This window comes from Carica papaya, chromosome 2, assembly GCF_054855325.1.
Source record: "Carica papaya isolate Zhongbai chromosome 2, ASM5485532v1, whole genome shotgun sequence".
NCBI lineage: Eukaryota > Viridiplantae > Streptophyta > Magnoliopsida > Brassicales > Caricaceae > Carica > Carica papaya.
The window spans coordinates 32,226,160-32,241,191 of NC_142310.1; the positions used below are offsets into that span (position 1 = coordinate 32,226,160).

Genomic DNA, 15,032 nt, shown 5'->3' on the forward strand with positions numbered 1-15,032 from the left:
TGGCCATCCATTTATGAGTGAAATGCTATGTTGAATGATAAAGTGGTGCCTAAGGCCTGTTGAAAGTTTGTCCAAAACCTAGGGGTAAAACGAGTATCTCGATATGAAACTACTAATACCGAAATTTCATGAAGCCTAATAACTTTCTTAATATATAATCTAGAAAGTTTATCTAGGGGAATTGTAGCTTTTATTGGTAGAAAATGGGTTGACTTTGTTAATCGGTCCACTATCACCCAAATAGTATCATGGTTTAATCTAATCCTAGGCAAACCCATCACAAAGTCCATAGTGGTGTGTTCCAACTTATACTCTGGAATTGGTAGAGGTCGGAGTAATCCCTCTACCTTTTGGTGTTCCGTTTTAATCCTCTTACATGTGAGACATTTATTAATAAATTCGGATATATCTTTCTTTATCTCAATCCACCAATACCGAGGTCGTAAACTCCGATATATTTTGGTGATACCTGGGTGTATGGTAAACCTAGAATTATGTGCTTCCTTTAATATGAGTCTTTTCAAGTTAGGATCATCCGGAACACACAATCTTCCTTTGAATCGAAGCAAACCATCATCGCAAACTCGGAAGTCAGACTTTAAACCTTATTCAATTTCTTTCTTTAAGGTCCTTATAGCAGTGCAATTTCTTGAGCATCTTTAATTTTCTGAATTAATACTGGTTCGATTCTCAAGTTGGCTATATACATTTTTCGTTTGTAAATACCCTATTATAATTCTTGTAAGATCTCTAGAGTCTTGCATTCAGAAGCTACTAGCTTTGCAATTATGCCAAAGGTACTGCGACTCAATGTATCAGCCGCCACATTTCTTTTTTTCAGATGGTAGGATATATTCTAATCATAATCCTTAAGAAGATCCATCCATCTACGCTGGTGCATGTTTAATTTCCTCTGCGTGAAGAAATATTTAAGACTCTTGTGATCGTTATAGATCTCAAACGTCTCTTCATACAAATAATGATGCCAGATCTTAAGAGCATGTACAATTGCAACTAATTCCAAATCATGAGTCGAGTAATTTCGTGCATGATTCTTCAATTATCTCGACTCATAAGTGATGACTCTACTATTTTGTATTAACACACACCCTAAACCCTGGCCTGACGCATTAGTGTATACTGCATAACCCCCTGATCCACTAGGTAGTGTTAGTATTAGAGCCGTTACAAGTCAATCTTTGAGTTCTCTGAAGCTATTTTCACAGTCTGGGATCCATTCAAACTTAACATCCTTTTAGTAAGCCGGGTAAGAGGGGTTGCAATCTTAGAGAATCTTTTCACAAATCGGCAGTAGTACCCAGCCATACTCAAAAATTTTCGAACACTTTTTACTATAGTGGGATGTTCTAATCCCATGATAGGCTCAACTTTTACTGGATCTACGGATACTCCATTTTTAGAAACCATATGGCCTAAGAAAGTGATCTGTTTGATCCAGAATACACACTTACTCCGTTTTACATACAATTTTTCTTTTCTAAGAGTTTGCAGAACTTGCCTTAAGTGTTTAACGTGTTCTTCTCGACTCTTAAAGTAAATCAACATATCATCAATGAACACAATAACAAATTGATCTAACCAAGGCTAAAATATCTGATTCATCATGTTCATAAATACAACTAGGCCATTCGTCAATCCAAAAGGTAAAATCAAGAATTCGTAATGGTCATACTTGCTTTTAAAGGCAATTTTAAAATATATTCGGGTTTAATCTTCACTTGATGGTAACCGGATTGTAAATTGATCTTGAAAAAGATCTGTGCCCCTTACAATTGGTTAAATAAGTTATCAATTCTGGGAAAAAGATATTTATTCTTGATGATGACTCGGTTTAATTGTCTATAATCAATACACATTGGCTTGGTTCCATCTTTCTTATTGACAAATGTTACAAGAGCACCTCAAGGAGAAACACTAGGGTGAATGAATGCTTTATCTCGGAGTTTTGTTAATTACTTTTTTAATTCTTTCATTTCAGCTCTCACCAGTTTGTAAGGAGCAATGGAGATTGGTTAGGTTCCTAGTTGTAAATCAATGAAAAATTCTATTTCACGATCCGAAGGTAATCTTGGAAGTTCATCAAGGAATACATCTGGATACTCACGGATCACCAACACATCATAAAAATCAATGTTATTATTTTTATTACCCACCACGTCAACCTTTACATGTTAGGCTCAATAAATTATATAACTTAAATAATCATACTACGTGGTAAATAACACCGTTCAATTACAAAGTAAAAATTTATTCATTAGAGATATTAAATACAACCTTCTTGTTACGACAATCTAAAGTTGCGTAATGAATTGCCAACTAGTCCATTCCTCTAATTACATCAAAATTCCCAACATCTAAAAGTATCAAATCTATTTTTAATTCCCTATCAGCTATATCTATTATACAAATTTTATTGATAACATCTGAAAGTAATACCTCCATGCTTGGTGTGGATATCATCAAGATATGCCCCAAATAAACAGGTGTAACACCCAATCGTGGTGCAAAAGTGTATGACATGAATGAATGTGTGGAACCAAGATCTACTAATACCTTAGTTAGGCTCTTTGGGACAGGATACATATCTTGCACCACGTCTGGGTTTGCTTCAGCATCTGCTGCAGTAAGTGTGTACACTCGTCCCTATTTTTGAGCTTCTGGTTGTTCCTTCATAAGTGGGCAGTTACGAATCAGATGTTATTGACTACCACACTTAAAACAAAATCGAGTGATACAATAACACAACTGATTACCATGATTCTTTCCACAAGTACGACAGGTTGGTGCCCTACTAGGAATTGATTGTGGTCTAGGAGATACCTCTATTACTATTATGAGCCTCTTATTTTATGAACTAAACCCTGAAATCTGTCTTTTCAGAGGTACCGGGGGTTTAAAATTATCTGCTCCAGAGGATAAAATCCTCAGTTAACTTTCTACTATTTTTGCTTTCACAAAAACTTCATCATAGGTCTTCAATTCTAAAACTGTAAGAGCATCCTGGATCTCTTGGTGTAGCCTGCACTGAAATTTTCTTGTCCTTTGCCCTTCATCAGTCAAAATGACTGGAGCAAAATTGGTCAACTCAATGAATTTTCGAGCATATTCAACTACTGACAGGTTTCCCTCAGTGAGCTGCATGAATTCCAACTCTTTTTTGTGTCAGAGTCGTGCCGAAAAGTACTTGACATTGGACGTCCTCAAAAATCCCTCCCAAGTGATGAGAACAGGTAAGGTAGTATGTCTGAATTCCCACCAACAGTCAGCTTCACCCATAAGCAGGTACGTAGCTAAGATCACTTTCTGTTCAGAAGTCACTCCCGAAACTCGGAATGCCTTTCCAATTTCTTTTAACCATCCTTCATAAAATTCTTGGTACCAGTAAATGTAGGAGGATAGCGTCTTAGGAACTTTTTGTGATAGTCTAGATACATAACGACTAGTTTTGGATTGTATGGACCTGGTATTAGAGAAGGGCCAGGTACTCATTCTCTAGGCTGGTTAACAAGCTCCTCTACTATGTGGTATAACCGGTCAATATGCTCTTGTAAGGATATGTAATCGGGAAGTTGCTCTGGTGGAGTCCATCCACGTCTCATTTTACAATATTTTATTCAGAAAAGAATGAATTAGAATATTTCAAAATAACGTTTCCTACTTTTTAACACCCAAATAGTTGCAAAATATTATATTTAAACTCTAAAACCTCATGCATAAGGGATGATTTTAGGAATGTGAGCTCTAATACCACCTATCATGCCCTGATACTTAATACGAGGCGTAATTCTTGCTCATGCCATTTCATACAGTGGGCCCATAAAATATATACATGCGTAGATAAAAAATTTATAATATAAGCTAACATCCCATGTGATATGTACAGTAACTGTATATACAAAACATGATGTCAGAATTTAAAGTATAATAAAAGAAAATAAAATTTTTCAAATATGCATAAAATATACAAAAACAAGAACCCTTTTACAAGTTCTACTCGTCTGGCAGCGGTGCTACCTCTTAATTTTTCTCTGAAAAATATCAGAATAAAATTTAATGAGTTTCACCAATTCAATAAGTATTCACATTCTCTCAATCTAGATAAAATTTCATGCAAAACATACGATAAGAAACAAAAGCAATAAAAATATTTGAATGCAAAATTTATGTTCTTATTTTCACCATTTCACATGTTCCTAATCGATCTAATAAATTCTCTTTAATATCATATATAAACCTCAAATGTATGTTCTCACACTCTCGAAAGAACATAGATACACTCGAATATCATTCATAATCTTGAAACATAATCACACACAAACAAACAATCACAGATACACTCAAAAAAGTTATTTATATGGTTTCATCGCGCGATGCCGTTTATCTCATTATCGAGAAAATGTGAAATGAATCTCTCTATCACATAGATAACACATACACACAAATCACACAATGGCCACAACATGTATGTTTACCAGGTGACCCACACTCACACAAATGCCTATCCACATTTGGATTAGGTTTCAAACTCTATCCATGTGCAGGTTCACCATGCCTGTTAAAATTTAGCCACATACATACACCCCCCTCCTCGATTCAGACTAAACGAAAAGGTATTCAAGGTCCTTACACTATTCACTCTTACTCTCTCATTCTAAAATTCTTAATTTATTTAAATGATCATTTCTTAACCTCAATTATTTCTTTTTCTTTATATTTTTACCTTTTTATTTTATTTCTTTTTTTTTTAATTTTTCCTTAATTGAATTTTTTTTTTCAATTTCATATTTCATCAATCCAAATAACTCTCAGCCCATTGAATTTGTTTTTTGGTTTTGTCTCCTTATAGGGTTCCAATTGCTTCGGTTTATTGATCATAGTTTGAGTTCTGTTTTTATCAAAAATTGGGTCAATATCTGTTCAAATTTCAAAATTCATAATCTCATGAAATGAATGCATTTTTGAAATTCGAACATGGTTGAGATTTAGAAATACTTATTCTCCTACAGGTCTTTCTGGATCCGCCTGAATGTCAAAATTTTTCGGTACACATGACATAATTAGTTAAAATAATTCGAAATACTAAAAATTAATTTAATCAAATTATGAATTTCAACGACCACTCGATGAAATATCCGAAATTATTGGGATCCGTACCTGAAAAACTTTTCAGCTCTCTGTTTGGCGAATTGAATTTTTCATTTTTTGAGAAAGACTTTTCAGCTTTTCAGACGACAAACTGAATTTTTGTTTTATGAAAAAGACTTTTCAGCTTTCCATACGGCAAAATGGAATCCCAAAATGGTGGACTGAGTTCCCATGCTCTGGGAAGACTCTTCGACTTCTATAATAGTCAGCTTTCCCCATTTCAGAGGAAGCCTCCTCAGTTCCCGCGAGGTTGGGTGGCTCGGCCGAGCTCGCACAACTAGCCCGGCACCAGCCCCACCCCACTGCCGCTCAACCACGCCCAAAACTTGAAAAAAACTATTTTACCTTTCGGTGTGGGTGATTTGGCCTCGGCTTGGCTCCCAGTCACCTCATCTCGGTCACCTCGCGGTCCTTTAGCTCTTAAACCTGCACACACACATACACATGAACACTCGTTTAGTCAAAAGCACAAACCAAAAGAAGAAAAGGAACGTACCTAACTCAGGTGCGGTGCTCGAAAATCGGAATAGCCTCAAGTTAGGATTATGCCGTCACACGGTGCTTCTCGGCCGTGATTCCCTTTCTTCTTCTTCCTCCTCCACAGTTCTCTCTCTCCTCTCCCCTTGGGCGACCGTTATCGGCTTCCCTTCCTCCCCCTCTATCACTCTTTTTTTTTCCTTTCTTTTCTCCTTCTCTGACCTCCCTCTTCCTTTCTTCTCCTTCTTTTTTCTCTCTCGGCTTCCCCGCGCGACTGTCTTCTTCCTCTCCCCGATTGCCTCTCTCTCTCTTCTCCCTTTCTCTTTTCGATTTCTCTTCTCAAAATGAATAAAAACCCTAATCTCTTCCTCTTTTATATCTGTTCCCTCAATTGTTGGATCTTCGTAACTCGATCTGGGCCTTCCATTTTCTTTTAAATCTCTTCCATCCGATCTCCTTAAGTGGTCCGATCTAGGCCATCCATTCTCCTAATTTCCTTTGTCCCCTTCCACTTCTGCTTATTTATGTTTTTACCATCTTTTTTCTTACCCACTTTCAGTTAGCTCCCTGAAATTAATTAAAAACCTCAAATTTTAAATTTTTTTTTTATTTACATCCAAACTTCAAATTTTATTTTTCTATATTTTTTTCCTCTTAGGTGGATATTATATTTTTAAATGATTTCATATGAAATATACAGTTTGATTTGAATATATGATTTCATAAAAAAAAAAAATGAAAGTACCAATCAATTATTCAACGAATAGTTGGTAAACGTATGTCGAACATTTTAGAATATAAGTGATTTTGGATATTTGATATGCCCATAAATAACTCCGAATACTTGAAAATCCCCAAAATCTTGTTAGGTATATGAAATGCCCAAAAATGATCCTAAATAGCTTCGATCATTATAGATATTTGACATTAACAAATTCACTTGGAGTAGTACCTAATAAGACATACTTCATGCATAATATTATCATTTAATACGCTTGATAAAGTAAATACAATTATATTATAAAAATAGTAGTGATCTGACTATATCTAATGTCATTGATTTGCAAGATACATTATTACTAATATGAGTGATGAACTTTTTGATTTTTCTTAATACAGTTATGTTATAATAATATTGCATATGTCAGTTCATTATTCTGAAATCGTGAACATTTCACATATCTATAATTTTGAACATTGGATGTCTATGATTAACTACAAGTATTTTAAGTACGTAAAATTTTTAACCATTTTGAGTAACAAAGTGCTTTTGACCATTCTAAATACTCGGAAAAAATTTATAATAATACTCATTATTGTTACATATGTACATGCATACATTAATATATTTAAGTAAAAGATCAAAGATCCTCTCTCTTTTCTCTCTTGATCTATATCTATATATTTCTTAGAAAAAAAAAAAAAGATATAAAATTGTCAGAATGTACACTTTGTTCTTTTCCACACCTTATTCAATTTTACTGATTATTTTCTCTTTCTATTTGGTTTTATCATTCGGATTAAAAAAAAAAACTATAATTGTTTTTTTTTTAATTCTTTTATAATTTCCATCTCCTTCCATTCCTTTTCCTTCCTCTTTCGAACACTTCAACACCCACTTCATTCACTTCAAGATTGATGAGCCAAACCAGTGGTTCGACCGCCCAATTACAAACAAGAATTATGGTGTCCTAAATCTCACAAGCACCCATATATAATATAGAAAAATTAATGTGCATATACATATATATATGTATGTATAGTGTTTGTAAGTACGAGTGCAAAAAGGTAAACATAATGATATCATTGTTTATCCTTGGAATATAATGATCTTACAAAAATATTGGAAAAGAGCCCCAAAAAGGAAGAATCAACCCAAGAAAAATGTTAAAACAACACCAAAAAGAAAAAAAAAAAAGAGGATAAATTCATTACATAAATCTTTAAGTGCATATATGTCCTATATATTTTCTGATTGATTTTCATTTTGCATTTATCAATTTCTTCATATATATATATATACGTACATATATTGAATGGTTGATTGGTGATGTCCGTGAAATATGTTGAAAAAAAAGGCCCACAGCTTCCATTAACGGTAGTACTTGTTGCTGTATTTTAGCATCTTAAATGATAAAAGCCAGAACTCTCTTTCAATAATAAATATAACCCAGCAAACAAACACCAAATACTCACATATCAATATAATATATATATATATACACACGAGTGATGGGTATATACATATAAGCAAAGGAATCTGGAATTTTCGTTGCTCTCAAATTTTTATTTTCTTATTTGCACATAAAAACATATTCATTCACATGTTGACATGATCCAACATTGTTTTTATGTGTCTGCCTATACCGTCTTTAGATTTCTCTTGGCCGCATTTGTGATAATCCAATATTCACATGCTTCACCACAAACCAAATATATATATATATATGTATATTATATGTAAAACCACGTAGATCTCCCTCTCTGTTGTGCTAGCTAGCTAGGCAATATATACAGGTACATACATATATATATGTATATATGAAATCCAAAAAATCTTAGATAAGAAATATTAAGAAATTGAATAAACAATTAAGAGGAAACTTAGACGCATAATTAATTAAATTAAGATAGTAATTAACAAAAAGGGATTTAAGAGAGAAGAGGAAGAAGACTTGTTTAATTTATTAATCTTGGTCCTGATCATCATCATCACGTCCGACTTCAATCCAATTCTCGATTGCTTGCTCCACTGCTTGTTCAACGACTTGTGCATCTATTATTTCATCTCTTCTACTATCCTGCAATATATATATGTATATATATATATATATATATCATCAAACTCTGTTAATTCAGAAAATAATCTATAATATGTATATATAACGGTGCGTGGAAAAAGATTTGAACTAGGACCCAGGTAAAAAATTTAGCCTACGATACAGTAGATTAAATAACTGAATACTGCTATATATCATTCGTCTTTTTTTGTTCTTTTTAATAAACGCGCTTTGTATAAATATAAAAGAAAAGAAGAGAACAAGAATGCCTGTCAATATATGTGTAAATATGTATTATATATATGTATATGAATGAATATATCTGCGTAGGAGCTCTTACCGCAACAGCTTCTAAAAGAAAGCAGTTCGAACAGGAAACCCTAGCTTGGAGGACATCAAGGCCAAGCTCTTCAAAGGCCTCCAATACAAATACAAGTAAACCGCGGCAGCTTCTCTCAGTGAACACCTTAATAACAAAACCCTTATCTAAGGCTTCCACTCCCACCTGCACATGCCCATATACACACACAAACACATATATAATTATATAAAGTGATAGAAAACTGATCATAATTAACACATTCCAAATGGGTTTAGTTAGATGCACAGGAAAGAAAAACAGATTTCGACATATTTATGTATATACCATCGGGGGATCATGATTTTCGGAGGTGGGGTTTTGCGCTGCAGTCATGTCTGCCACGTCTTGATTCATTTTTGAAACCTTTTGCTTCAGCTCTCCTATGTACTTGGATGCATCTAATATAACTGAGGTTTTGCTGTGCTGCATATGTATATACATATATATGTATGTATACATATGGAACAGAAGAAGAGTAGCATAAATTGAAGGAAGTAAGCCAATGATTATAACCTCCATTCATGGAATTCACTTGGGTTTTCATTTTTCAAGACCTTGTGAAATAAAAGAAAAGGCTAGACATAGGAAACGCACAAAAAAAAAAAATATACTAATCATAGATATATAGATAAACAGTATTCCGTATGTCCGTGTAGTAATGATCCAAAGATTTGAGAGAGAGAAACGGAAGGGATTTTAGCAAGATATAAATCATGATTATAGAAGAACCGGTGAATTTCAAGTTTTTAAGGTAAAGAAAAATAGCTAAATATTAATTATAATATCCAAGCTGACTTGAGTATGATCAGAAAAGGAGAAAGATTAATTAATATGTTAAGAAACCGAAGATCACGGATCTAAATTTTAATTTATGGAAACAGATGGATACATATGTGTGTGTGTAAATAATTCAGAACACCATCTCACAAAGTTTAAATATATGATGTTGAAGAGAACGGGAGTATAGATATATGTATCTTAGATTGTTAGAGATGAGATTATAATAATAATTACCGAGTGGGAGTTAGTGATGGAACGAAGAAGTTTAAGTTTCTTATACATGGCTGCTTTCTTCTTTATCTTCACCAAACAGTATCTGCGCAGTTTTCTTTCTCTCTCTCTCTCTCTCTCTCTCTCTCTCTCTCTCTCTCTCTCTTTCTCTCTCTCTTTCAAGGTTTGGTGGTCACAAGATATATAGGTATTTAAATAGGTAGATGAGGAAATAGTTTTTGTAGCAACATTATGTGATTCTCCAGTACTCAGTTAAATTAATAATTCAAAACCATTTTTTTCTCTCTTCCTGTTCTTCTCCATTATTCCCCTTGCTTTAATTTTAGGTACTTAATTTACTACACCTTGCATTTTCATTCTTTGCCCTAGTAGGACCATCTTCAATTATTCTTTTGTTTTCATCAGAATGACAAAAATATATGAATTATAGCTAGTCATCCAATTGATTAATGCATATATATGTATATTCTATACAGGAATATTTACAATTTTTATTTAAAAATATTTTAATTGTACGTTATTGTTTGGAATAAAATTCATTATATTAGAAAATTTACAATTATTTTTAACTTTGAGAGTAGATATATATAATAATATTGAAAATATATTACGCTCTAAATAATTTAAAATTATGTTAAAAATATCTAACATAACTTTCTTTTAAACGTTATGACTCCTAAGCATACCATTCTTTAGAAAATTGTGTCTTAAAATTGTGCCATCAGACTCTAATAAGCAAGGCTTTCTTCATCACCATATTGTGGTTTTTCTATTAGCTAACTTAAATTTCTTGTCTTTATAGTCTTCGATAATGAGATTCCAAGATCATGTGTTGAGAGTTTTTGGATGTTAGGTTTGGCTGTTAACTAGACCATGGAGGGTTGTTTCAAAGGAAAATTTAGGCTCGTGGGTGCCTCTTATCGTGCAAGAGCATTTGGAGTAAAAATATTAGTTATTATACAAAGATGTATTACAGATATTATAGTACAGTTCAATTGGTTGTGTGTGCCTATACAAATCAACGGTTAAACAAGAGGTGTGGATATCATTGGTTACCAACTTGAACCATTTCATGCTGCCTACGTGTTTAGGAGGCGATTTTCTTATATACCTCTTACTTCTTCTTTATGAATTGAATAGTAATCCATATAACTCAGACACTTTTTTCTTATTCATTTCTTATCACTGTCTCAATCTCATATTACTTAAGTTTTATTTTTAAGATATCAGTTTGAATTAAAAAATTATTTTTATTAATACTAATTTAAAATTAATAGATGAACTCGATTTTATAGCATTTAGATAATTTTTATAACTATATTTATATCGTTTAACCTCTGATATATCTTTATTTTAGTTAAATTTGCTCTTTTAAATAAATGTTCCTTAGGTTCTCCAATCTCTTCATCTTTCACCAATTTAGTTCCTTGGCTATTTTAGACATTCTTTGCAAATTATTTTCTTTTATGTTGCTTTGATTCAAATATACTTCTATTACTATTTGGTAGATTTTATTTAAAGTGATATATATATATATATATATATATATATAAGATATAACTTATATTTAATGCATAACTTTCATTTTTTAAAGACAAACTGCTCTATATATTAGAAAAAACTTGTTCACCACTACCATTTCTTACACCCTTAAATAACATGTATCATTTCTGAGAATCTTAATTTATACTACGAATGGTTATAAATTTGGCATCTAGACGAAACATATGATTTTCAATGCTAATAAATACACGCAATTTGGATATTAATAGGCCCCACAGATATTGAGAATAGAATACATATACAACAATTTTTAATCGACCAGTGAACAATACTACTCTCTTCAACAATATGAACAGTGGCTGAGGCTTAACAAAAATCAACTTGTCTTTCCACTTCTTAATAACAAAATTGTAAAAATGCTTAATTTAAACATATATGAAATTGACTTAGAATTTACAACATCATTATTAGTCAAATTCTGATTGTACCTATTTAGTGTTTTATTCTTATAATATAGAAATTAAATTTGGACTATATCAAACTTTATAGGTTACACTTGTTGAAAAGTTTATAGACATAATATATGCTATCACATAAAATCAACAAGCTTTTTTTTAACCATACACAGCTTAATTGATGTATGTGCATATGAATAAATACTGAGTATTTTATTCTTATTTATTTTCTCTTTATGCATTAGACACGTATTTATATATTATATATGTATGTGTGTGTGTGTATATATATATATATATATACATGATTTCATTTCATAATTTGATTTCATAAGTACGGCATAATGGACAATGGTCATAAAAAGCTGCTTTAGAAATTGAAGAGAGCATGGAGAGACATGATGATGAGATATTACGCGGGAGTTTATACATTTTTCAAGGATAGTGGGGACATCTCTCCATCGGAAACTATATTGGGAATGTATATTGAAAAAGATGGTCTCACTCTATTGCATTCATGTGATACAATATAATCTAAACTATATTATATTATATTATAATTACCTTGATAAATACTCAAAATATATATATCAACAAATACATGCGCATATCAGTATATATATATATAGAAATATACATACACACACACACAATTGCTTACGTAATTAAGTAAATAGCAAATTACATGGAGAAAAGTGAAGATAGATACATAGAGAGAATACATATATATGTTTATATATATATATATATATATCATATGGTGAGGAGAGGATTGAGTGGTGGTGGTGGGGTAAACGTGAGAAGAAGGAATCTGCTCGTGATCGCGACGGCATCGAAAGTTGCAAAGGTTAAGTGTCAAATTGCGTATATATGTTTCCAGTTGTGTTTTGTGAATGCCTCCAAGCTTCCCTCACGGGGGAGACTTTTTTCTCTCTCTATCTTTCTTTCTTTCTCAACCCTTTTTTCCCTATCTTCTTCTTCTTCTCTCTTTTCATTTCATTTTTTATTTCTCTCTCTCTCTCTCTCTCCCTCTCTCTCTCTCTCTATATATATATATATGTATACACCCACATTGTACGCTATTATAATAATTATATATGTGTATACAAAAATTACAAATATTTAATATTATACATATCGAACTAATCCATTTTCTTAAGTAGATATGGAACAGGTTATATAGCATGCATGCATGTGATATAACCATATATACACATAGTATACACACTTGATAATAAATCAAGAAACAGTAGCGCCAGTAATATTTTGCAAAACCGCATAGTAGAAAACTTAATTATGTATAGCCATTTGGCTTGTAGCCTTGGAAAAGGATCAAACAAAATTGATAATGATCAGGTAGTCATATGCATATGCATGTGTACATCATGTATATTATACACACTTGCTAATTATCAGATTTAAGATGTCGACCCATGCATGAATATTGTGTATAATTATGTGTATCCACATAAATTGTAATTTGCATATAACATTATTCAAATTAAAAATGAATAATAATGTTATAATTCGCATATAACATTATTCTTATTTTATTACATTCAATTTTATATATTCTTTTATATATAAAATACATTGAATGTATATAACTAGTTACGATAGAATTTTTATTATTCATATTAACGATTTCTGTAGGAAGAATGTTTTTATGTATTGCTAACAATTTGACAATTATCTTTATAATTTTAAAATGTTTAAGTTTATAATTATATATATTATCTAGGTATATTAAGAATATAGCTACCGCAAATTATTTTTTTATAGGTGAGATAAGTTGTTTTATTTTAATTCATGATTTTTTATAGTTGTATCGTTCGCACCAGAGAGATTAAATTCAAAAAATAATAAATAATCTTATTAATACACAAATATATATATATCTCAGAGGTTAATTTCAATTGCATATATATATATATATATATATTTGAAGACTAAATGTAGTTTGAAGTGAATATTTTAGCATGAGTGATATATGTAAATTACTTATATAATCTTTAATTTTTTTTATTCATAAACAATGAACTAGAGATTTTAATTTCGTCTGTTTTATATACCAAAAAAAAATTGTATAAGAGATTTATTGTTTCGGACTAAACAGCACATTTATATACTGTACTTTTATATTAATTATGTAAAACTTTTAATTTTTACAATATATATATATATATATATATTTGTATTAAACTATAAACTGGGAAAAGGATTCTCAAATCATTCCAAAAAACTTGGAGCAGTAATGCACTGTAAAGCTGATCGGTCTTCTTTCTGATGATCCAATAATGTTAATCCGAGTAGTCTATTGTCAAATTTACGTGATTAAATTAAATTAAAATATTCACTTTGATCTCTCTCTCTCTCTCTCTCTCTCTCCCATAAGTGCAATCATTCAGTGTCCTTTTTTTCTCAACTGCATCAGTAACATAAATATATACATACACACCCAAAAATACATATAAAAATATAAAATTAAACTCAAAAAGAAAGGAAAAAATTATATGTATATATATATATAACGTTTTGTTTTTAATTTGTATAGTTTGGTAAGTGATAGTGGTAGTTCATGAGTCAGCTGGTTTGTGTCCTTTGCTTGTGGAGAGCTGGTTGTCTGTATTCAAAAGTTTTGGACAAATCTGCAGGCCAACAATTTACATATTCACATGAGCTGAGCTCATGACTGATCCTCCATTTTTAATCATTACAACCAAACAAATACACATTTCCCCGCTCCCCACCTTGTCTTTTCCTCTTCTTCACCAACATATACATACATCTATACACACACACACACACACACACACACGTACATACTTGACTGTTGAATTTTCTCACTTAAAAAAACATATACGTAGGCATGCATAGTTAAAGGGTATAATTAGTTAATTAATTAATTAATTCCTAATTGCTAGCTTCTTCATTAAATTCCTTTAATTCTCTCTAATGGTTGATAAATATTATAAACAAACAAGATCTGCAATTATAAATAAGGGAAGAATAATTCAACTACTAACAATGACTTGATGACATTACGTATTGTAATCAAGCTAACACACCCTCTTGAACTCGAGATAGTAAGAAGTTTGTAATTATAAGAGAAGAGAGAATATGATGATACCTATTTATATTGTATTGAATTGAATAATACTATAGAAAGCATATTAACTTTTTATTAATATGTGTATGATAACAAATAAGAAAATCCATTGTTACAAATAAAAAAGTAATTGTCACAATAACTATGATTTCAGAAGGTTATAATATCAT

General features: G+C 31.5%; 1 protein-coding gene across 1 annotated transcript; it reads right to left on the reverse strand.

Moving 5' to 3' along the window:
- Positions 1-8,235: 8,235 nt before the first annotated feature.
- LOC110824816 (uncharacterized) lies at positions 8,236-9,965 on the reverse strand. The gene is made up of 4 exons (XM_088214114.1): positions 9,799-9,965; positions 9,070-9,207; positions 8,764-8,928; positions 8,236-8,444 (listed from the first exon to the last, which is right to left on the reverse strand). The coding sequence occupies exons 1-4, from the start codon at positions 9,844-9,846 to the stop codon at positions 8,331-8,333; spliced, it is 465 nt and encodes a 154-aa protein (XP_088070240.1). The 5' UTR covers positions 9,847-9,965; the 3' UTR covers positions 8,236-8,330.
- Between the last annotated feature and the right edge of the window lie 5,067 nt (positions 9,966-15,032).

What these genes read in the sequence shown, in the direction of transcription:
- LOC110824816 (XM_088214114.1), bottom strand. Translation starts at nt 9,846, where the DNA reads ATGTATAAGAAACTTAAACTTCTTCGTTCCATCACTAACTCCCACTCG. An exon ending in CCATCACTAACTCCCACTCG is followed by an intron (nt 9,208 to 9,798) that starts GTAATTATTATT and finishes ATACATATGCAG; the next exon opens with CACAGCAAAACCTCAGTTAT. An exon ending in AAAATCATGATCCCCCGATG is followed by an intron (nt 8,929 to 9,069) that starts GTATATACATAA and finishes GGGCATGTGCAG; the next exon opens with GTGGGAGTGGAAGCCTTAGA.